The 25,308-nt window shown below is 34.3% G+C and overlaps 1 protein-coding gene and 1 long non-coding RNA gene across 9 annotated transcripts in view; one reads left to right on the top strand and one right to left on the bottom strand.

The window, feature by feature from the left end:
• The window catches only part of LOC141491807 (uncharacterized), a 295,727-nt gene that overhangs the window by 156,878 nt on the left and 113,541 nt on the right, over nt 1-25,308 (top strand). For 2 of the 7 annotated variants that reach the window (XR_012469762.1, XR_012469767.1), the window contains exons 1-2: nt 18,130-18,260; nt 23,163-23,333. This is a non-coding gene — a long non-coding RNA (uncharacterized LOC141491807). Of the gene's footprint in view, nt 1-18,129; nt 18,261-23,162; nt 23,491-25,308 lie in introns of those variants that run through there. The other 5 variants (XR_012469766.1, XR_012469764.1, XR_012469768.1 and 2 more) reach the window with 4 other exon arrangements.
• On the bottom strand, nt 16,379-20,566 carry LOC141491806 (uncharacterized). Of its 2 annotated transcripts, none has more exons than XM_074192612.1 (2): nt 20,432-20,566; nt 16,379-17,659 (listed from the first exon to the last, which is right to left on the bottom strand). In XM_074192612.1, exon 2 carries the CDS (start codon nt 17,429-17,431, stop codon nt 16,655-16,657), a length of 777 nt encoding a protein of 258 aa, XP_074048713.1. In that variant the 5' UTR covers nt 17,432-17,659; nt 20,432-20,566; the 3' UTR covers nt 16,379-16,654. The 2 variants fall into 2 exon arrangements, with proteins under 2 accessions (XP_074048713.1, XP_074048714.1); XM_074192613.1 differs by lacking the exon at nt 20,432-20,566 and adding an exon at nt 18,009-18,094.

Here is a 25,308-nt window from a genome sequence, read left to right as displayed (position 1 = left end):
TCTTGACTCCAAGGCTAGTGCTCCATTCACTACACCACCAAGACACCCTATCCTGTAAAACATACTAGAGTAAGAATCCCCTGAAGAAGAATCTCACTAAATCAGATGTGTCCAGCCTGTGACTTTCAGGCTGCATACAGCTTCCAAAGCCTGTTCATATGGCATTATCACATTTTATTATTATAATTGTTGGTAATATTGGTTATATTATAGTCATAAATAAATGTTAAATTCTATATGCAGCCCTTGACAAGATTTTGTTGGGTAACACGACCCAAAAAAGTTAAATGCTTACTACATAAAGTGTTTTAATTGTACTTTGGAAAACACATACCTAGTCTCTGCTTCATTTTCTTTCATTTTGGGGCAGCATGGTGGTGCAGTGGATAGAACATCAGCCCTGGAGTTAGGAGGAATTAATGTAATTATTATTGGGCAACAAAAAATAATGAACAGGTAGGTTTCAGAAAAACCTGGAAAGACATAAACTAATTGCAAAGTGAATTGAGCAGAACCAGGAAAAAATTTGTACACAGTATCAGCAATATTGTGTGGTCATCAACTATGAATGACTCAACTCTTCTCAACAGTAGTCATCCAAGTAAACAAAGGATTCACTAAGAAAAATATCTTTACCAGATAAAGAACTAATGTATCTGAATTGCAGATCAAGGCATATTTTTCACTCTATTCTTTCATAGTTTTTTTTTTCCCTTTTGATCTGTTCTTTCACAACTGTGACAAATATGGAAATATATTTCACCTGATAGTACATGTGTAAACTATATCAGTTTCCCTAGAGGAGAGGGGAGGAATGGAGGAAGAAAAAAAAAATCTGTAACTTGCAAATCTTGTAAAAATGAGCACTAAAATCTTCTTGATATGTAATTGGGGGAAAAATAAAATATTTTAAGAAAAGGAGGAGGAAAAGGTCCTAGATCTGAGAAGATGGGACATATGACTGAAGGAAGATCTTTGCAAAACAGGTCTTATGCTTTGCTATGATTCATCTCATCCCCTAAATTCTGGCTAAAGGAATTTAAGTTAATAATTGCATCAGGTTTAAACTGGAATCATTTTTTTTTATTTTCATTGTGACCATTAACACCCTCAAAAATCAACAAAGATACAAATCAAGGCTTAATTTATTACATTGTATTTTTTTAAGTTTAAGAAAGTGATGGAATAATGTTAAACATTTATCAGAATACTGCTGACATTTTTTTTCATTCTTTTCAGAAGTGTGACTATCATTAAGCTGAGACTGAGTTTACACAGTTTCACAAACTTAAATATTTTAATAAAATGTTTCTATTCATCTACTAGTGATTATTATACACTTGTAATGTTGTCTATTGTGGAATTTCACTGGAATCAATGGGTTTTTTTGGGGGGGGATTGCAAGACAATGGAGTGAAGTGACTAGGTAATTATTAAATGTCTGAGGCCAAATTTGATCCCAGGTCCTGCTGACTCCAGGGCCAGTTCTCTATCCACTGTGTTACGTATCTGCCTGACCCTGAATTTTTTTTATTGATAACTCTGATAAAAACATAGATGGTTTGCTTAATGGCTTTTTAAATGACACAATTCACTTAACTGTCCTATGATCTGGCTCACATTTCCCTGTCTTGTACATTATGACAATCTCGTAAACTATTTGTAATGCCTTCAAGAAATCCAAGTTTATTGTGTTTGGAGCAGTCTCCTGAAATAGTTATCTAGTAGTTTCGGGAATAGTTATATGATTTCGTTAGTATGAGGAATATATATATATATATATGTATATATATATATATATACATATATATATATATAATATATATGTATATAAAAACTTGCTATAACAATACCAATTGACACCTTCTCTTCACTTTACAATTTTAATAAGGAGTAAAATCTTAATTGCTCAAGATCAAAGTTTGTGTCAGGACCTGGACCCAACTCTCCCTGCCTCCAAGATCAGCTTTCTCTATCTACTATCCCACATACTCCCTCTCTTCCCAGTAAACTTATTGTAAAAAATCAAGTTCACCTGGCATTATATAATATTAATAAATCAGTGTTAGTTCTCAGTGATAATTGTTTCTTTTTCTAAAATTCAATGAGAGAGGCAATTACATGGCTCAGTGGATTGAGCGGGGCCCTGGAGTCAAATTCTGACCTCAGACATTTAGCTTTGGAAAGAATGAGAGAAAGAATGGAAGGGGAAAAAAAAGGAAAAGAGGAGGAAAGGAAGGAAGGAAAGGAAGAAAGGAAAAAAGGAAAGAAAAAAAGAAAATTTCATTGGTTTTAAGAGTAATCAGGATTTGAATTCAACCTCACCTGAATGGAATTTGAAGAATTCATTTCTTTCTTTCCTGTAAAATTAGAAATGCATTTGCCATTCTCTAATATTTTTTCTCTACTCCTTTATTTTTCAAATAACATTTTAACCAACATATATATAATTTGATATACAACATTTATTAAATGTTTTAGCTAAAACTTCTAGATTTTTCTGATCCCAAAAGGCTTAGTTTATTGGTTTTTACAGTCAACTCAGTAGAAATTAAATTACTGTTAGATGAACAAAAAAACAATAGTAACAAATTGTCCTTTTGAACAGCTAGAATATATCTTCTTAAGGCTATATCTTGTTAAGCAAAGATATGAGAAAGAAACTATTTTTGTATTTTGCCATGTCATGAAAAATTAACTTTCTTGTAAGCATAATTTTCCTATTTATCTAATATTTGGATTATGTCAAAATATCAGTCATGAAATATGAATATCCTTTTATCTTAACCTCAAGCAAATTTCAAATCTTTAGTCTTTTTAATTGCTTTTACTCATCACCATGGAGATTACTTCAGCTTTGGTACTCAGTGATAGTCCTGAGTACTATTTATTGTTCTGCCATTTTGACTGGAAAATATAGGGTGAAGTAAAAAATTCCTCCAATAGCCTTCCTTAAGACAAGGCTCAAAATTTCACTCATCTCTTTCTTTGCCACCAGATGTCTCAGAATTCCATTCATCTCTTTTCTTTGCCATCAGATTCTTTGCTTGGCTTTCATCATCAGTATGCTCTTCTGTCAAGTACTTTCTGATGTTTCTGCCCCCACCCCCAAACACGCACACACCATTTCCAGCTAGCTTTTGTGTATTATGTCCAGTTTGTGGATAACTTTCCATAGTGAGCTCATTGAGGACAGGGATTGTCCTCATTCTTATTTGTATCCCTAGGGTTTAGTAGTGATGCAATTTGCTTCCTCCTACTCAAGAGATAGGGAAGATTTATCTGAAAGAAGACAAGCTGCTCTTTGGAAGTGATTATCTTCAGCTATTCTAATGTTGCTTCCTGGTATTTTAAGGATATATAAAAGATCTAATCAAGTTAACCTAGTCCTCTTAGAATTGGTGGCTCTCTGAAGGCCAGGCAAATCCTTATATCCTTAAACATATCTTGCCCTGATCATCAGAAACATTTCTATATAGAGATAGGAGTGGTGGTGAACCTTCTGAAAAATCTAAGCGTCTTAATGTTTCTTTTGCATAGCCTTATTGTGTTAAGTAAATTAAACTTCCTTTTATTAACTATTCAATCATTACTAAGTACTTAATTTTGTCCTAACATTGTTTCTGAACTATTGTCGTTTTAGTATTCTTTAAAAGTAATCTAAAGAATACCAATATTCCTAAATACTGTAGGCAGTTTTCTGCCTCCAGCTCTCCTCCCTTTTTTGTCTCCAAGTAATTATCAAATCATCACACGAAAGTCCAAAGTTCACCTATGTTCTGAAACCTCAATGGTCACTTAATACTGCAATTTTATTTAACCTATTGTTTAATAAAAATTTAAAGCCATTTAAATATCATTAAACACTGCTAATCATTATTAGGAGTTTCAGGTTGATCATTTGCTAATGGTTTAATATATAGCACTTTATTTTTATATATACACCATACATATACTATTTCATAAAATGATTTTTATGTAAGTAAATTTCTTCTATTATTTCAATAAAAGAAAACCTCTTCCTTCGAATCGAATGGTTTTCTGCTGTGCTTCCTATGCCCCTTTCTCTTTTGCCGCCTGATCGGTGCCATCATGAGTCCATGCAGGGTCCCGGGAAGGGCCCGTGCCAGTTGGCTCTGCTGCACCGCCACCTCGGATGATGTGAAGGGGCAGATCTACAAGCTGGCCAAGAAGAGCCTGATGCCTTCCCAGATGGGTGTGGTCCTCAGGGATTCTCATTGGAGTGGCACAAGTTTTATTTGCAACTGGCAACAAAATTTTGAGAATTCTAAAGCCCAAGGGACTTGCCCTTGATCTTCCTTTATCACCTGATCAAGAAAGGTGTGGCTGTTCTCAAGCATCTGGAGAGAAACAGAAAGGAAAAGCATTCTAAATTTCATCGGATTCTTAATGAGAGCCGAATTCACAGACTGGCTTGGTACTACAAGACCAAAGGAGTGCTCCCACCCAATTGGAAAAATTAATCATCCACAGCCTCTGTCCCAGATTTCATAAATTTTGATTTTATGTACTAAAACAATAAAATTGCATTGACTTCAAAAAAAAAGAAAACCTCATTTATCATTTAAATGAACCTCAAAATATCTCAAAAGAAGTGAAATATGATTTAAACTTCTAAAGAAAACAATTTTTCCTTTAGAAATTCTCACCATGACAATTTAAAATGTTTGCTAATGGTTAAATTTGAAGTTCTAAAGTATTACCTTTAACTGCAACAATATTATGTTGCTCAGTTTCTAACTTTGCTTTCATTTCCTAATCAAATTACATGATAAAAATACAGCAAAATTACCTAAGCATTATGGCCAACCTTGTAGTATCATAAGATCACAGATTTAGGACTGGAAGTGACATTCCAACTCATTTAATACAATTTACCTAGTTTTATAGGTGAGGGAACAGTTTCCTCTATGTATTAATATGATGATCCCATGTGTTCTTTGCAGTTCTTTTAACAATGATCTATCTTTTGATGAAGTGCTAAAGATGTCTATAGGGGTATGAAAAAAGAAAGTTCTGAATTGGCTCAATACTTTGTACTAGGAATTTAAAGTTTGGAAATTAAGAAAAAAGTTAAACTTAGGATATATAGCAAGACTTTTATTCAATGTTATTGATAAAATCATGTATCCCTCTAGAACAACTATTGCAAGATGAATCATGGAAGCTTAAAATTATTTGGACTTTTGTGTTTTCAGTTAAATTTCTTTTGTGATTTGGCAAAACTACTTTTCTCCTTGACTAGTTATCTCAAATGCCCTTTTGATTTTTCAGTTTTCTGAATTGTGTTAAATTCTCTGAACTCCACCATAGCAAAATCCATAATTTTGGACAGCTCTAATATTTCCTTAGCATCTTTAACCATAAAATGATTTCCCTAAGGAGACCTCCAACAGCCATTTTCTCAGTACTGCTGTCCATTACAGTTCCTGAATATAAGGTTTAATGTCTAGGACATAAAATAAAAATTGTGATATCTGTGTTTTATACCTAGCTTGTCCTTGAACTTAGGTTTCCTATCATGTAAACTTGCTTTCTACACCTCAGTTTCTTCCATTACCCAAAGTATTTCTGACAAATAATCTTGGGAACATTCATAACAATGTTTTACAATCCCATGAACTTCTTCAGATGAAAGAGATGATAACAAAAATATAAGTTCACAAAGAAAATAAAAGTTTTATTCTATAATTCCTTTGAATATTAATTTTTCAATATTATCAAGATCATTAATTTTAACTAGAAAATAATATGAGAAAGTTCATTAAAAACATAATTAACTATATATTTCATATTGCTGGAATGTATTATGTTTAAAATAAGATATCCTCACTTTACAAAAATCTAATCCTTATCCAGTTCTTTCTCTTTTCATTCTTCCATTCCTCTCTTTTCTTTCCCTTATCCATTCTCCATCTCTGACCACTGCTTCCATCCTACCACATCTTCCTCTCTCAAAATCTCTCTATATATACATGCATGTATATGCATATGTCAAAACATGTGCATAGTTTAAAAATAATTTATTGATGCTTTCTTTTTTCATATTTATCATTACCCCAAAACCCACCTTCTCTTTTGACAGTCATCATTAAAATTTGTCAAGAAAATAATTAATGGAAAAAATGAAGATATTGTTCATACCTGAGATTTTTACCTCTAGTTCTATATCTTTATTGTAGCACAGTGGACAGAGCACAGAACTTTGAACTCAAAAGATATGAGTCTGAACCTTGCCTTACATACCTAACATTATTACTCTGGAAAAGAAACCTGCCTTCTCTGTGCTTCAATTCTTATATCTGCAAAATAGATACAATACAAGCACCTACTTCACAGGGTCATTGGGAGGAAGAAATGTTAAAATATATAAAGAATTTTATAAATTTTATAAACCTTTATAAGTGATTTTATAAGTGATATAGCTATCATAGTCATTATCATCCTCTCATTTAAGCTTCAGCAATTATATGGGATAGATACCATAACTGTTACTGTCTTGGTTATATAATGTTCAGAGTTGAAATGATTCATCCATAGCTAAACAAATACGTGCCGGAGGTAGGATTTGAACCCAGGTCTGTCAAAGTTCAACATTCTATTCACTATGGAATGTTGTCTCTCAACTAGGAAAACTTCAAATTTTTAAAAACATTTTACAGCAAAGTCATTATCTAATAGAGATAGTATTTATTAGCAACAGTGCTACTAGAATACAGCCCATCTCCAAAGTTAATCAGTTCTGGATTCATTATGTCATGTGCCCATACCACACTATATTAATTAATTATATATTATAGGTTATAATCCTATAGTGGTTTGATATTTAATATGTATTATACAGTGGGTAATATTAAAAATAAGTAATTTAATACACACTATTTTGGTTAATATAGATAAGATAGAGCATACTATTAAATTCAAAGGAAAAATGCAAAACTGGAATATTGTCTATCTGCACACTTCAAGAAGTTGCAATCTATTTGTGGAGAGAGCATAAAATATAATAATAATACTAATAATATATCATTATAAACATAAGGGATCATTCAAGATAGAAAATGATGAAAAATCCCACAAGATTTGAACTTCTAGATTAATAGGGATATTTCAAATTAATTAAACCTTTTATCCAATAAATATTTTTAGAGAAAAATTTTGAATCAAAAACCCATTGTATTCTGTAGGATTTACATATCTTAGTAATTTCCCATAGTGCTCATCCTTAACTCTTAAATATATTTATTTGATTTGGAAAAAAAATGTCTAAAGAAGTAGGTTCCAGATACAATCCTTTCATGTGATTAGAAGTAGATATTTTGAGAGGAAATTTTATTCTCCATGATAATATGAAGGTGTATCTATTACTTATTCAGGTCAAACCAATAAGCATTTATTGTGTACTTGCTTATTTTTTTTATTAAAGATTTTATTTGAGTTTTACAATTTGAGTACTTGCTAAAAGGTAAAATCACTGGCTTTAAGTCTCTGGCATTAAAGTGGAAAGGGATAGGGAAGAAAATGAAGTAGAAAGTGCCAGAAACTATATTAAACACTTCAGAAATAATATCTCATTTGACTCCTCCTAACAAGCCTGTGAGGGAGATACTATTATTAGCCTCATTTTATAGTTGTAGAAACAAAGATTAAATGATTTGCCAAGGGTTGCAAAACTATTCAATGTCTGATGTCCTATTGGAACTCAAGTCTTTCTGCTCCAGACCCAGATTCCACCAGCCTCTACATTATAACTAGTCTTCTAAATTTGCTTTCTTGAATAGCTTCTTTCCATCTCATCTTGTCTTTCCATTGTTCATTCTCTTTCTCTGGCTGCTACTTTCCTTTCATTCACCTTAATCTACTCCTTTCTTCAAATTTCCATCCACTTATATCTTATATTACTCCTTTTATTAATCCTGTTACCTACACCACGTTAATATAATATACCTAATTATGTGCTACAGGTTCACTTGACCCTTAAGAGTTTACTCACCTTCCCCATTTGTTTCTTTGAAAAAAGACAAACTTGCAATGTAGACTGGGAAAAAAAACCCTATAACTCACTTTTGAAGATGCAGGGATCACTAAGAAACAAAAATACTGTAATGCAAGCCATGTATCTAATCCCTCATTGGTCTGTGACTGTTCTATTTCATTTTCTGGTTATCCTTTCTGACTTTTTTTTTATAACATTACTTCTATGAAAGTCATTGTTGACAACAAACTTGCAAGTTAATCATGGCAGGAGGGTAGTAACTGGTACAAAGGAAAACAGTTTTTTGATCAGTTTGCAAGAATCATTTCACCATGAAAAAGAAATATTCTCAGTTCTGAAAGAGATTTATTAATGCTATCTTTTCTGGACCTATTTTACACTACATATTTCTACAATTTTCCTTAAAAGAAAATGCTAGCATCGCACCTGAAAAAAAAATCCTTAGAGCTCATCCACAAACACATATTCATGTGAAAATCAAACAAATGATGATGAGAAAGTAGAGTCAGAGAATATTAAATTTTTCATTAGGCCTACTGCCTAAGTCATATAAAGCTCTCTCTCTCTTTATTCAGGTTACTATCCACATAGACTATTAAACATTTTTATGGACAGAACAGGGAAGATGAAATTATTAAGTTCAGTAACTTATCATTTAGAATCACAGCATGTATAGTTAGAAGAAATCTAAAATATTTCATCCAACCCTCTCATTTTACAGATGAAGAAACTGAGACCCACAGTTGAATGATAGCGCTCAAAGTCACTTAGTCAATAAGTTGTACAATTGGAATATTACCCTAGGACTTCTGAATATATACATATATATATATATATATGTATATGCACATATAGAAATACATATATAATGCATATAGATATATACATGTCTCCATATTCATGGTCACCACTCTATTTTTAGTTCCTTGTCACTTCATGCCTGTACTTTTGCAACAATCTCCTCATTGATCTCCATATCTTGTTTTCTCCAGTCCAGCCTCTACCCAATTGCCAAAATGATGTTCCCAAATTTCAGATCTTGCATATCATACCTCCCCCAGTAATCTCCATTAGCTATCTATTGACAGTGTTCTTAATTTTAGTGTGTTATGTACTCTTTTGACAGTTGGGTAGAGTTTGGAAAGTTTTTAAATGTCTAAAAATGAATTTATAGGACTAAAAAGATAACTAATTTATGTTGGAATAAGTTTTTTCCCCTCCAAATTCACAAATATCTTGAAATCTAATCACAAAATCCTCATGAGTCTCTAATCCCCCATGATAAAAATCTTTAGGTCACATGAAAATTTAATTTATATTCTAAAACCCCAACAACCTAGTTCCAACTTTAGTAGGTTTTCAAGATTTAAATATCTACCTTCCTTCACAAACTATAGAATGCAATGAAATTGGTTTCCTTGCTATTTCTCATTCACAGCATTCCATCTCATGTTGTTGTTCAGTAATTTCAGTTATGTCCATTTCTCTGTAATGCCATTTGAGATTTTCTTGCCATTTCCTTCTCTACCTCATTTTACAAATGAGGAAACTGAGGCAAATATGGAAAAGTGACTTGACCAAGACCATAAGCTTGAAAGTGTTTGAGATCAAATTTGAACTCAGGAAAACGTGAACTCATAGTCCTGGTCCAGCACAATCACACTTCCTATATTTGTGCTATTGAACTATCTCTCTAACCCCAGTCTTATCCCCCCTTTATCTTTAGGTATGCTTCTTTGCCTAATTTCCTTCAAAGTTCAACTTGAGTACCCATTTCCTACATATAAAAGCCTATTCTGTTTTAGATTTTTCTCTCTGTCCCTGGGAAGATATAAAAGCTTCTTCCATCCCTAAAATTTTGCCTTATAATTACTTTCAACATATTTTATGTGTACTAATATGTGTACATCTTTTTCTGATAAGAGTATAAGCTTTTTGAGAATAAGGGGTGGCTTCCTTTTTTACCTTTGTACCTCCCACATTAATGGAGAAAGTGTGGTGTGGTGGATGCAGAACAGACTTCAATCAGGAAGAATTGGGTTCAAATTCTGCCTCTCACACACATTGATTGAGTGACCCTAGATGAATCATTTAACCATTTAGTGTTCTTGCAATTCTTAAAAACTGTATCTTTCAGAGAAGGCAGTTTGTTCAGCTGGGGAGTTCCCTATTCCAGTGAAATCACAAGTCTGGTCCCTGTCCATAATATTTATGAAAACCAATAGGCTTGTTGATCATGCAGTTCCCTTTGCATATTGAAAAAGAATGTTTCCCAAAGAAGAAAAGTCAAATAAACATTTATTAAACCAAAAGGAGCTATACCTATAATTTATATTTCATAATGATGTTCTATGTCATAAATTACACTTTATTCTGCTTTCATCTTAGTTTGTTATCATGCTCTGTGAAATCATAATGGCATTTAATTTCTGATGTTTCAATACCAAAAAGTCAGAGAAATTTATTCCATTATACATTTCTCAACTGTATAATTTTCATGTTTATTATATATTTATATTATAGAAATTATACATAATAATGTATAGTTTATACAAATATTACATAATTAAAGTTATAAAATATATTGCATGTTATATAAATAATATTCCCTTATATATTTATTTATAAATGTATTCTAGAGGAGCAGAGCCAAGATGGCAGTAGGAGTACAGCCTCTCCTAGACATTCTCTCCAAAATGGTTCTAAAACCTTAGAATTATGACTCTAACTAAATTTTAGAGAGACAGAACCCACAGAAAGATCCAGTGAGGTAATTCTCTAGCCCAAGGTAACCTGGTAAATAGTGGGAAGACTGTGTTCCATGGGGTTGGAGGGGAGTCCCCATGCCTGAGCAAACAAACTTCAACCTTCCAGAAACAGCTAAAGGGCACCGGGGAGCTCCGACTCCTAGCAGCCCAATTAGTTTCCAAGAACAACTTGGAAGATCAGCTGGGAGACCTCTACCAGAGTGAGCCTGAAGCCCAGGCCAGCCCTCCCCACTCCCCACCACAGCACACACTGTGCAGCCCAGATCCCAGGAAACAGAAGCAGGCCCGTGGAGCCACCCAGCAGGGCCACCCCGCTACTGTTCCCTGAGTGCTCAGCTCACAGAAGGTAAGGGGGATGGTGGTGGAGGGAAACTGCTGAGGTCTGTCCTCTCTCTGTCATGGGACAGGACTCTGGAGATTTAGCCATATTCAGATCCTGGTCACAGTCTGGGGCCTTCATAGAACAAGGACTTCCCCTCACATCCCCCTGGGCAGAAGGGTGCTGCTAGTGGTCTTTCAACAGACCAAGAGAACAGTCAGAGTCTCACATACTGAGGTCCTTGCAGGGGTGTCCCAATAAAACTAAAAATTCAGGAAGAACCCCAAAACCAGGCACAGGCTGGGGAAATGAGGAAAAACAGAAAAAAAAGGAACCTGACCATATAAAATTACTTGGTCCCATGGAGGATCAAAACACTCAGTCTTAAGATGAGAAAGTCCAGGCTTCTGCATCTAAAGACCCACCAAAATATAATTGTGCTCAAGTTATGATGAAGCTCAAAAAAAGATTTTGAAAATCAAGTAAGGGATATAGAAGAAAATTGGGAAAAGAAATGAGAGAGATGCAGGCAAAACATGAAGATGAAGTCAGCAGCTTAGGCAAGGAGATCCAAAAAAAAAATGCTGAAGAAAATAACATGTTAAAAAAAAAAGCCAGCTTAGGTCAAATGGATTAAACAGTCCAAAAAATTATTGAAGAGAAGAATGCTTTAAAAAGCGGAGTTGGCCAAATAGAAAAGGAGGTAAGAAAACTCTCTGAGAAAAACAAATCCTTCAGATGTAGAATGGAGCTAAAGGAAACTGATGACTTTGTGAGAAATCAATAGACAATAATTCAACACCAAAAGAATGAAAAACTAGAAAATCTGAGAAATATCTCATGGATAAAAAACAACTTCTCTGGAAAAACAGATCTAGAAAAAATAATTTAAAAAGTATTGGGCTAAGGGGTGGCTAGGTAGCATAGTGGATAAAGCACTGGCCCTGGAGTCAGGAGTACCTGGTTCAAATCCAGTCTCAGACACTTAATTAATTACCTAGCTGTGTGGCCTTGGGCAAGCCACTTAACCTTGCAAAAAAAACCTAAAAAAAAGTATTGGGCTACCTGAAAGTCATGATCAGGAAAAGAGCTTTGACCTCATTTTTAAAAAATTTCTACAGGAAAATTGCCCTGACATCCTAGAAGCAGAGGGTAAAATAGAAATTGAGAGAATCCACTGATCTGTGGAAAGAGATCCAAAAAATAAAAAACAACCCCCAGGAATATTATAGTCAAGTTCCAGAACTCCCAAGTCAAAGAGAAAATATTACAAGCAGCTAGAAGGACACTATTCAGGATTATCCAGGATTTAGCAGCATCTAAATTAAGGACTCATAGGGCTTAGAATATAATATCCTGGAAGGTAAAAGAACTTTAACTGAGAATCAACTACCCAACAAAACTGAACACTCTCTTCCAGGGGAAAAGATAGACTTTCAATGAATCAGGCAAATTTCAAATGTGCCTGTTGAAACAACCAGAGCAGAACAGAAAGTTTGACCTTCAAGTACAGGACTCAGGTAAAGTATAAAGAGAGAGGATGAAAACGGTAAATTACGAGGGACTTAATGAACTGTGTGTGTATTCTTGCATGGAAAGTTGATACTGATAATATTCATATAAACCTCATTTAATAGATCAGGTAAAAGGAGCTTTTATAGATGAGGTGCAGGAGAGAGCTGAATTTGGAGATATATATGGTAAAAATGGAGTCATTGGGTTAAAGGGAGATGTACTGGGAGTAAGAGAAAGGAGAAGTAGAATAAGCTATTTCATATTAAGATATTTCATGTAGCTTTTGTAATGGTATGGAAGTGGGGGAAGGCAAGGGGGAATGAGGGAGCCTTTGTCCTCATCATAAATGGCTAAGAGAGGAAACAGCATACACTCAAGAGGGTATAGATATCTAGAAGAAAAAGAGAAGGGGGACAGGGGAAGGAGGGTGATAGAGGAGAGGACAGACTCTTTTTCACTTTTTTGCAAAGTGGTGGGATTGGGTGGCCTGTCCAGGATTACGGGGTCAGGTTTTTGCTGGGTCTCTAGGGTAGGATGTAGACTTGAGGCCTCTTGGTCCCAGGGCTGGTACTCTGTCTGCTGTGCCACTCAGCTGCCCCCACAGCTCATTTTTGAAGGATGGAGTGAAAGGAGAGAGGAAATATAATAGATTGTAGTCAGGAGGAATGGATAAAGGGAATTACAATCAAAAACAGCAACTGTGGAAAAATATGGAAGTAACTTCTATGATGAATTTATGATAAAGAATGTGATCCACCAGAGACAGTGTTGATGGTATCAGAACACAGACTGAAACACATCTTTCTTTTACTTTATTTCTCATAAAGTTTTGTATTTTTGTGGGGGAGGGTGTATTGTGTTTACTCTTGAACAAGAATATTTTAGTAGTGTGTAAATAAAGAAAATTTTAAAAATATAAATTTATTCTATTTTATATTTTAGTAAAGTTTACAAACTTAGAAGGTATTACCTCTTGCTATTGCTGCTGCCATCACTGCTAAGCCAGGAAATGATTATTCAAAAGAAATAACTTGCTGTGATCTCCTCCTATAATTCAAATGTTCCCTTGCTATTGATAGCATAGTAGGATCAAAACATTTCAGATCTGAAAAAGAACCTTTAGCTCTTTTAGTTTAATCCCTTTATTTTGCATATTAAGAAGTCATGGCCCAGAGAAGTTATAAATTCAAAGTAGATCTGGACAAAGTGAGCATGTGGCAAAGCTGGAAATTTTGATTATCTTGATTGCCAGTTCTAGACACTTCCATCAGGTTGGTTTCTCTGCTGCAACTAGTTCTCTGTGACCTGTGTCTTATATCATTTCATGGAATTAGTGGCAAAATTGTCTTTGGATTGTCATAGAGTTGTGATTACAACAGTTCCAATAAGTAGATTATTAGGAAAAGAAACACAAGCTGTTAACCATGGTCATAAGTGATTCAATTAATTTCAGTGATGTAGGAAAATGATTATATTAAAAAAATGTATGTTTTAAATATACATATAGTATAACTATTAAAGTAATTATACTGTTTAAGTTCGACTTTATGTGATATGCACCCCAACTGACCCCAGTGGGACTCTAGCAAGGCTGGAGATGACTACAAAGCATTTTAGGTTTCCCCAGATCCTGGATCCAGTTGGAATAGTTTTGCATTACTACACCCAGGCTATGTTTAAAATCCACTCAAACTTGTATTTTGATCTCCCTCCAGGTGATTCATGTGTGATTCATGGAAAACTTTCAAAATTCTATAGGATATAAACCTTCCAGAACCTGTTCTCCTGGCTTGTTCTCCTCTGCCAAGTGACCTAATTTCCTCTGGAGCTCAGATTTTTGTGTTGTCATGAACCATACTACTAACTCAAATTGTACAGTATAATTGCTTTCAGGCTTGCAAAGTAATTTATGCACTTTCATCTGATCCTTACAATGACCCCCTTAAGGTAGGTGTCATCCTCACTTTAAAAGTGAGGACATCAATGAGACTGACTTACTTGATCAGATTCACACAAGAATGTGTATGATGTTGGATTTGAACTTTTGATTCCACATTCAGCCTAATTTTTCTTAAAAGCTCTTGTATTATTTTGTGTCTAGTGTTTACTTGGGTACATCCCATTTTTGTTGGTATGCTTCTTAAAATGTGGCAGAATGAATATATACCAAAAACATAAGAAATGAACATGTATCAAGGTATGATCTACCCATGATGTAGTACAGTGCAACTGCACTTTCACTACTTCCTGATTTGGTATTGCTTGTAGATTATAAATCCTATTAAATAGGGACTATACATTTTATTCCTCTTTGTAGGCTTGTTGTACCTTGCCTAATGCATTCTTTTCCTTGGGTTTCCAATTGTAGCAGAAATTTTCTGGCTAAGGGAGATAAATGATTATTGCTAATAGAGTTATAGGAACCTATAGGTTAGAATAGAGATATGTTTAGAATTTATAGCATCAAACCCCCATATTTTATGGATGAGGGGATGCCCAGAAAGGGTCATGGGACTGTAAATGCAGATTCTGTAAGGACCTCTGTCAGATTTCACATTTCACATTTCACAGATGAGAAAATTGATGCCCAGGTAGAAATGACTTATCCAAGATATACACATATTTAAGTGCCTAAATCCTGCAACCTAATGTTTTTTGTTATGTTCTTCAGTTGTAGCTGACTCTTCATGACCTTAATTGGAATTTTCTTTGCAGAGATACTGGTGTGGTTTGGCATTTCCTTATCTAGCTTATTTTATTAAAGAGGAAACTATCAGGGTTAAGCGACTTGTTAAAGATCACACAGTTAATGAGTATCTGAGACTGGATTTGGATTTCTAAAGACTTCAGAACCTATACTCTATCTACTAAGACTCCTAGCTTCCCTTTTAATAAACTGCTAAGTCTTTTTTATTTTTGCCCAATTCTTTGTGACTCTATTTGGGGTTTCTTGGCAAAGATATTGCATTGTTTTACCCTTTCTTTTCCAGTTCATTTTACAATAAGGAGCTGAGACATTCAAGGTTGTGACTTACCCAGGGTCTCACAATATCTGAGATCAGATTTGAACTTTAAAGATAGTCTTTGTGACTCTAGTCCTAATACTTTATCTATTGTGCTTATCCAGTTATCCTTATTCATCTCTATCTCTACTTAGTATAGTCTATTAAAATAGATATAATCTCAGAGATACTTCATAAGAGAGTCTACTAAGACCTGGGAGTAAAAAAAAAAGAGGCATTAAAATGAATTTTCACTCCTTTCTCAAAGTTTCTTCTTCAAAGGACAATCTAGCAGCAGCTTGGAATAACAATTTACTAAGTAGAACTTTCATTTCCTAAATATTCACCAAGTACCTACATAGTTGCACAACTTTGATTCCATGATAGGGATGTGGGGTACAATCTCTACTCTAAGTTGGGAATTTATTTGGTAGGGTCAGATTCTGCCCAAATGACTAATCAGGGGATGGATCAATTCTGTAAATAGCCTCCATATTTCCAGACTGAACAAGATAAGGAGACCTACTGTTAATTTTAAAAAACAGATCAATACACAAAGCAAAGGAGAAAGGGAAGTCTAACTAATACCTCTCTGAGGTTTCTCATCTGGAAAAGGTTGAGGTCCTTGCCTCTGAGGTCCCTTCCAGCTCTAAATATGTGATTCTTTACTTTTGAAGTAATTTCAGTCAAAGATGAGAGGAGAGAAAATATATAACAGTAGCAATATAACACTAAAGCAGTAAAACTCAAGATGCCATTGACCTTTTGAATTTTCATCAGCACTGTATTGTTTCCAGGACCTGCTACTAAGTTTCCAGTGGTAAACTTCAAAGCCTTTGGCTCCAAGCCCAGTAAAATTATTTCACCCTAAATGGCTTCATCTGCCAAGGTGATTCTCATGGTTTTGAGTTTCTTTTTTTTGACTGTCTGCTTTCCTGTTGGTTTTTTTTTCGTTATGCAGAGTGACCATGATTATCGTTCCTCAGTGATATGAGTCACAGCCCTGAACTGTAATTTCTGTTGCTGTAGGCCCCTATTCTACATTCTCACATTTCGCTGGTGTGTTCTCTTCATTTCCCTGGAGCATCTTGTTCCATTCCTCCAGTATAGTAGCCTCCTCCCTAAGGGCTCTTTCCTCCTCCTGGAGGGCACTGTTCTCCTCTCTGAGAGCCTTATTCTCCTCCCGAAGTGCCTGCTCTTCTTTCCACAATGCTTTTTCTTCCATGCGTAGGGCCTGACCCTCCTTCCACAGGGCCTGCTCCTCCATATTCAGGGCATTTTCTTGATGCTGGAGAGCCTTGATCTCCTCATGGAGGGATTTGATTTCTTCTTGAAGAGCTTTTTCCTCATTTTGGAAAGCTTTCTCCTGCTCCTGGAGAGCCTTGATTTGTGCCTGAAGGGCTTTATTCTGTTCCCAAAAAGCTTTTTTTTCTTTACTTAAGGCATTATTTTTTTCACAGAGGGATTTTTTGTTCTCCCAAACACTCCTTTTCTCATCCCAAAGGACCTGATTTTGCTGTCTAAGGACTTGGTTTGCGTCCCGAAGAACCTGGTTTTCTGTTCGAAAGGTTTTATTTTCTCCTCGAAGAGCCTTGTTTTCCCTCCAAACGACTTTATTCTCTTTCCGGAGAGCTTTATTCTCATCCCGAAATATTTTGTTCTCTTTCCAAAGATTTTTTTTCACCTCATGCTGTTGTTCTTGCTGTACCTCAAGGTGGTACTGATGTTGTTCTTGAGTGAAAGTGGGAAAAGAGGAAAAGAAACGGTACAACTGCCCCTTAATGATGTATTTGGAACTTAAGATAACCATTTCTTCACTTTTATATGAACAGGATTAAAACTGAATCTGGTTAACTTTGTTCATATGAAAGAAATGAAGTTTTGTTGTGTTTAAGAAGAAAGGGGAAAGGCCATAATCTTTTTAGGAAACAGATTTTTGTGGTGGGAATAGGCTTGTAATTGTTTGGTTCCAAAAGTGTTGGTGGCTTTGGTGAGGATTAGTATGGCAGCAGTTTAAAGCAAGATTCACTCAGTCCCACTGTCAAGAAAATAACAAAAAAAAAGAAAAATGAAGCATATATTAATTATACAAATGTTAGATAATGCATAACTTAAGAACATGGAATGAATATACACAAAATTTATTCTAATTGCTCATTGATAGGTCATTGAGTTAGTTCTTTTTCAAATATCTTCCTCTAAACTATTTATTTCCTCTAACTCAAGGGCCTACTTCTTGTTTTAGAGTTAAAACATATTTTATTGGAATTTTCCTGGTTTCATAAAGTCCAAACAACTCTCACTTAGGAGGAGGATAATATATCATTCTACCAGTTTTTGTTAGTATGTAGCAGCTATATCAAAAATAACTGGCATTCACTACTTACATTTTTGTTATCTTTGAATTCCCTGGAAGTCTTAGGCTTTTGAATATAGGGAACAGTTAGCAGTTCTGGTCATCTATAGTGATGTCATTTACAAGTGTTGACACTACTCCTATAGGGAACTTTCATCTATAATGACTGCCTAGGTTTTGTCCCAGTCCATGGCCGTAGGAAAGGGAGTGAACATACAAAAGATTAACTAATTTTTAAAAATATTGATGAGTCCTTCACTCTTCCTGACAAGAGGCCATAAAGGTAGAGATTATTTTTTTTTGCCTCTTTAGTACTTAGTCAAATTTCTATCACATGGCAGATGCTTAATAATTATTTGGTTATTGACATGTAGAAATGAAAGTAAATTTATATGATTACATTTCCCTGCATGTCAAAAGCTTAAAATAAAACATTTAGTCTCTGAGGTAATTTACTATTACAAGAGTTCTTAACCTGGGGTAAGTGAATTTTTTAAAAAAATTGTAATTGTATTTCAAAATTATTTCCTTTGTCATCCCATGTGTTTTATCTTATACATTTTAAAACATTATTCTTAGACTAGGATCATATGATTCATGAAATGTCTGAAGGGGTCCATGACAAAAAGTTAAGAACTCCTTACCTTTTATGTGAAATATTTTTTTATTCAAACTTTAAATTTCAAAGGAGAAAGGAAAGACAGAAGACAAAAAGGAAAGAAAACAAAATAGGAAGGAAGGAAAGAAGAAAAGGAAGAGGGGTGAAGAAAGTGAAAGAGAAAGAGGGAGGGAGAGAGAAAGGATGGGAATGTTTTATAATAAAATTACATATATGAACAGGACACCATAAATTAAATATTTAGAAGATGTGTTTAATTTGCTATTCTGTTTTCTTCTATTTTGTTATGTCTATGTCTAAAAAGAATTATAGAATCTCTGTTGAAAGCAAGTCAGAAATCAAGCAGTCCAACAAATACCTGAACACTAAAAACAATCCAGATGGCTTTTTTTTTTTAACATGCTTTGGTAAATCCACCCCCTTCAGGGCCAGGCATTCCACTCTGGAGAGCAATGCAGGGACTTTTTCCTTGAAATAATCAGAAATCTTTCTCTACAACTTTCACCAATTTCCCCTAGTTCTATCTTTTGATGTCCTATCTGTCATCTATCTATAAATTAACATGTATACCTACTAATATATATAATATATATATATATGTGTGTGTGTGTGTGTGTGTGTATAATCTTTTCTACATGCACACACACACACACACACATATATATATATATATATATATATATATATATATATATGTATATAGGCATCTTCCATTGAACAAATACTTGAGGCATCAAGCATTCAGTATATCTGATAAAGAAAAAAAGATTATTTAAAGGATTACTTTATATTTAATTGTTTACTAATTAACAGTTTTTAGGTATCACTTTTGTCTTTGAACTCTTAGTTCAATAGACTGGTAAGATTCTGTTGTTATGGATTTGATTCTCATAAAGAATCTCATGATTTACCTTCACAAATAGGAACGGGGAAGAGGATTCATTCCATAGGCAACAACTCTACTTCTAAATCTAGTCAGTTATTCTTCATTATAATCCATCTTTCTGTGTAAATTTATGGATTCATTAATTAGACAATGGTACTGGACCATTGTTCAGAAAAGCTGAGTTCAAATCTAGCATCAGACTTTATCATCCCTGACAAGCTAGCTACCTCCCTCTCTACTTTAGCTCTATCAACTGTAAAATGGGATTACTAATGATATCTATTTCCTAGGATTATTGTGAGAGTAGAATGATATAGCATTTGTAAAGTATTTTGTAAATATCAAAATGTTATAAAAATGTAAACTGCTATTGTTATTGATGCTGCTGTTCTTGTTATAGGAGAAAACATACTGTATCTTGAACTCAGAAGAACTGGTTCAAATATGACCTTTGATACATATGACTATCCTAGACAAATCATTTAATCCCTTTTGAGCTCAATTTCCTTATGTATGAAATGAGAAAGTTGAACTAAATGGTTTTTAGGGTCCCATCTAGTGGTCTGTAATCTTTTAATCAAATTTGCTCACTTTGGTGATCCTTCAGTTATTTTACTTTGTCATGACTAATCTTTCTATTTAACAAGATTTTTTTATGATCGCATTATAATTAAACTAATGAAAAACTAGGCAACCTCAAATAAGATCCCATTTCCCCAGATGTAGAATTACTAATCTGAACAAGGTGCCCGACTTTCAGCTCTTCCTAGAATGATTCCTATTTTAGCAAGTTTGAAGAATAAGGATCATATCTAATATTAATCTCTATAGTAATCTTTTCACAGCAACTACAATAGGAAGATAAGGAGAATGATAAAATAGAAGATAGAAAAATTAGGATAATATCTCTGTTAAAATGAAAAGAAACAATTTCAAATTCTTTACTCACTTAAGACTGAAAAAGCTGCAGAATTGTCCACATCTGGAGTTAAAATAAGCCTGGATTTTATCTAAATAAGTGCCATGTTTACTTGATTCTAATGTTACTACTTATGTTGTGGTTGTTGCTTCCATGGTATCTAAGAATTCATACTCAATGTAAAAAAAAAAGAATTCTCTGAGTGTTCCATTTTAGAATGTGGTATTTTCAGCATCTTCCTTCAATGATGACATGGGCAAAGGCCTTACATTTCTCAAGAATGTAGTTTTGTCATTTTATTTTATTTTTAGATTTTTTTTAAGGCTTTTGCAAGGCAATAGGATTAAGTGGCTTGCCCAAGGCCACACAGCTCGGTAATTATTAAGTGTCTGAGGCCAGATTTGAACTCAGGTACTCCTGACTCTAGGGCTGGTGCTCTCTCCACTTTGCCACCTAGCTGCCCCAGTTTTGTCATTTTAAAAGAAATTCTTAGACCATCTATAAATTTGAGTTTTTACCTGAATAACATTTTAGCTCCAAATATTTAATAGTGTAAAAGATTAGAAAAGGTTTGAAATTTCTTCCATCCTTTTCTAATACTTTTAAATATTTCTTGGAACTCTAAAAAAAAGTTTTTGCATTATTTCAAATGTATCTATTTCATATCACTGAATAATTCATGTTTCACATTTCAAGATGGACATCTACTTTCATTTGTGTTTTATGAATGAAATGAAATTTTAGAGTAGACAAACTATTAATCTCTTGGCTATTGCTAAAAGATATTAGAAGGTGGGGACAAGATCAAAAATAACAAACTAGGCCTAAAGGCAGTAGCTCTGCTCTCTCTCTTCATTAATCTCTAGTATAGTGTATATATATTATATACATATATATATATATATATATATATATATATATATTGCTTTTTCATAATTGAATATGAGGTCTCTCCTCATCCCCTTTTGATTGTGAGCACCTTGAGAGAGTCTTTTGCCTTTTTTTTTTTGTGCTAGTCAGTTCCGGATCTGAATCATAGTAGGCACTTAATGTTTGTCTGTTGGTAAACATTTATTAAGCACACATTTTGATTTAGGCATTATAAGCCAAAACCATTGACTCAATTATAATATTCTAGAGAGCAGGAATTATTTGTCTTTGGTTTGTATGTTTGTTTCTTCATTTGGGGGGGGGCAACTAGCCCAGCACCTGATAACAGAGTATTTATCAATTGATTGACTATGAAGATGCATAAAATTGATATTTCTTGATTACTTCCTTGAGTGATTATATATATGATGAAATGTAATGGATACAGAGTCACAGTGACACCCAGAAAAATACCAGAAGACCTAAGTTGTACCTAATAGTGCTGTATCTAGTTATACCTTATTAATTCACAAAACTACAAACTGAAGAGAATTCAGAGATTCATCTATAACTCCTACATGTACCCAAGTGGTACTATTTAGACTTTACTTTGAGACATAAAAGAAGGGAAAACTCCTTACTATCTGAGGAAGCTCCTCTCATTTTAGCCAGTTTTAATAGGTAGCAAATTTTTATTGTTGCTATTGTTTTAGTTTAGTTTCCCCCCCCCTTATTTCAAGTGTAATTTATTTTTATAATTTCTATCTGTTGACTCTAGTTCTAACTTCTGAAGAAATGTGAAAAACATGTCTAAATTATTTAATATGTAGCATCAATATCATACAACAGGAAGATTTGTATGAGAGAAAGTAGTTAAATCCTAACACTGAAACTTCCTATGTGACCTTTCAAAAGTTAATTTACCTTTATAGGCCTCAGTTTTCTTAGCTATAAAAGTTTTACCTGATGACTTCTAATATCTTCTCTATATCTAAATATATATTTTCATACTACATTTAACATTAAGTAATTTGAACAAGAAATCAATCCATTGGGAAGGAGGTTGGGGCACCAAAGCCAAAGTGAAACCAGTGGTGGTGACTAATTTTTGAACCAGAGAACTACTAATATGAAAGCTTCTTAAATTGCAGCTGTCTTGGGGTCAGAGTTTTGAATTAAGAGTATTCCCCAGGCTTAGAAACTCACTATAATGATTAAATATGATGGCTTCTTATATATCAACTACCTTAGGGTCAGAGTTGCAAATTAAAAGTACTCCTCAGGTTTAGAAAAAGTCACTATAATGATTTAAATTCTATCACTTAATATTTAAAGGAATATTTTAAATGGAAGAAAAGCTTATTTTTAATATGTTTTTCAAAAGTTATAAAAAGAAAATCCCATCACCCCAGTCATTTGTTTCTCTGAACTGGCTATATAATTACTTTCTAGAAAATCACTATTCCTCTTTAAATACTGTGTGAAGCAGCCAAAATCATTCCCTAACCAGTGAGTAACTCTACTCAGGCTACTTGGCTCCAAGGCAACATCTGCGTTTGTATTGCATCTGCTTTCATATTCTTCAAATTCCTCTCACAAGGAGAGAGAAGCTGTAATTCATGTCAGGGCATCCAGCCAGAGTAGAAATTGCCAAATATCAGCATCAGATTTTTGCAAGAATTAAGTTACCCACGCTTTCCCTTCAGTACATGAAGACTTGTTGGTCGTTAAAAGGTTAGGAAGTTTGAATCACTATCCTCAGCCAGCTGGGAAGATTCAGAGAATTTGGCAGTGAAAATATGAGTTTATGACGTGATTTGGACTTCTTATATAGAACTAACCTTTGCAAGTTGATTTCCTACTGATTCTATGCTTTGTCTTTTATCTACAGGTTTCAGAAAATTGATTGGTTGAGTTACTGTAATTAATAACTTGGTAAGCAAAATCACCAACTTGCAAATGCTACTTTGAAGAAGAAAAGAAAGGTCTGGTTATTGAAAGAATGAATGGGAAAAGGAGGAGAGGAGATAAAACATTCTGCAATCAGTGAACATCTTTGAAGGTTTTTGTTGTTCTTTATTGCAGTTTTTTTGTATTCATTTAATAGTATACCACACACCAACTACAAAAGCATTGCTCAGCCTCATAATTAAGTATTTGATGAATGTGATGACATCAATGTGATACATTGATCAAAATGTTTGAATTTACAAAAGAAGGTAATACTGAATTTTTTTCCAGATTCAAATACTGAAAGTCTAAAGAATATTGTTAAAGTCAGAGTAAAGATATGACAAAAGAGACAAAAATCATTCATGTTCAAAGGGAAAATATATGATGTGTTTGAGTGGAACCTTTGGGATTACCTAGTTTGTAAATGTAGTTATAATGACTTAAGAGAAATATTGAAAGCATGGAGAGGGAAAAATTAATAGGAATTGCAAAAAAAATGAAATGATTAAATCCATAACCCAGCTTAAGATACTGAATGCTTTTGATTTCTGCCATAGATGATACAATAGGCACATGGTTGCAGTAGATGTTAATTTTGGAACACTATCCACTTATCATGTAGGTTACTGATCCTTAAGCAAGTGACATGAATTTCCTGGAATTCTCCTTCATTTCCTAAAAAAAGGGAGCTAAAGTGAAATTAATATTAAATAATTAAATTATTAACTTATTAAAATAATTATATAAATTAAATAATAAAATTAAATAATAAGTGTGTTGGGCATCCTCACTCAAAAACTAAGATAGATATGTAATTTCATTGACTTAGGAGCTTATATATATATATATATACATATATATGTATATATATATTATATATATAGCAACCTATTCATAGGATCCCTACCATGGGACACACAAGGATGTCTTCCCATAAAGTCTCTAAAGGGAATCAGCACATGTATTTAGATATCATCTTTTTTTCCTTCTTTTCTTCTTTTTTCTTCAAAAATTTGGGAGGGTGGAGCCAAGAGGAGGGCGGATCCAAGATGGCAGAGTGAAGGCAGTATTTCCTGGGAACTCCTCCGCTCCAAACTCCCCCCCCCCAAAACCAAACAAATGATGGCTGTAGCCAAAATTTAGAGGGGCAGAACCCACAGAAAGACTGAGTGATATATTTTCCCAGTCCAAGATAACTTAGAAGTTCCATGGGAAAGGTATGTTTTACCAGGACCTGGGTTTGGAAAAAAAGCCAAACCCGCAGTCCAAGACAGCTCAGTCCAGCCCAAGCAAGCCCAACACAGTCCAGTCCAGCCCAGCCCATCCCAGAGATCACTGGCACCAGCTTGAAGGGGCAGCGAGAGAACTCTGCTACACCAGAATGAATGTGGAGTGAAGAGAACCTGCTGTAGAAACTGCAGGGAGAATCTGGAGAAAGCAGCCTGCATCCCCAGAGACTGTAAGGGAAGTCTGCAGAGATTTCTCTGCTGTCCCTCTGGGTAGGACTCTGCTGTGAGCCTACACTCAGATCCAGGCTGCAGTTTGGGCTTCCATACTAAGTAAGTAAGCAGGATCCCTCTTTATAGCCTCAGGGCAGAGGGAAGTACCAGGGGCATTTACATATCAAAGCACAGGCAAGACAGCATAAGATCTTGCAGTAATAAAGGTCCCACTGGGGTGCCCCCCCCAAAAAAACCCCAAAGCCTTGGAAGTGCTGTCTTGGGCTGAGGAAATGAGTAACAGAAAAAGAAGAATCTGACCATAGAGAATTACTTTAGTTCCATGGAAGATCAAAACACATACTAAGATGATGACAAAATTGAAGCTTCTGTATCCAAAATCTCCAAGAGAAATAGAAAATGAGCTCAGTCTATGGATGAGCTCAAAAAAGGACTTTTAAAAGCAATTAAGGGAGATGGAGGAAAAAACTGGGAGGAGAAATGAGAGCAATGCAGAAAAATCATGAAAAGCAAATCAAAAGCTTGGTGAAAAGATATACAAAAAAACATACTGAAGAAAATCATATGCTAAAAACCAGTTTAGGCCTAATGGAAAAAGCAAAACAAAAGGCAAATGAGGAGAAG

This window comes from Macrotis lagotis, chromosome 6, assembly GCF_037893015.1.
Source record: "Macrotis lagotis isolate mMagLag1 chromosome 6, bilby.v1.9.chrom.fasta, whole genome shotgun sequence".
Classification (NCBI taxonomy): Eukaryota; Metazoa; Chordata; class Mammalia; order Peramelemorphia; family Peramelidae; genus Macrotis; species Macrotis lagotis.
This window is presented reverse-complemented; position numbering and strand designations above follow the sequence as displayed.

Bases quoted from the DNA above. Each gene is read 5' to 3' on its own strand.
- LOC141491806 (XM_074192612.1), bottom strand. From the start codon at position 17,431: ATGGTTATCTTAAGTTCCAAATACATCATTAAGGGGCAGTTGTACCGT.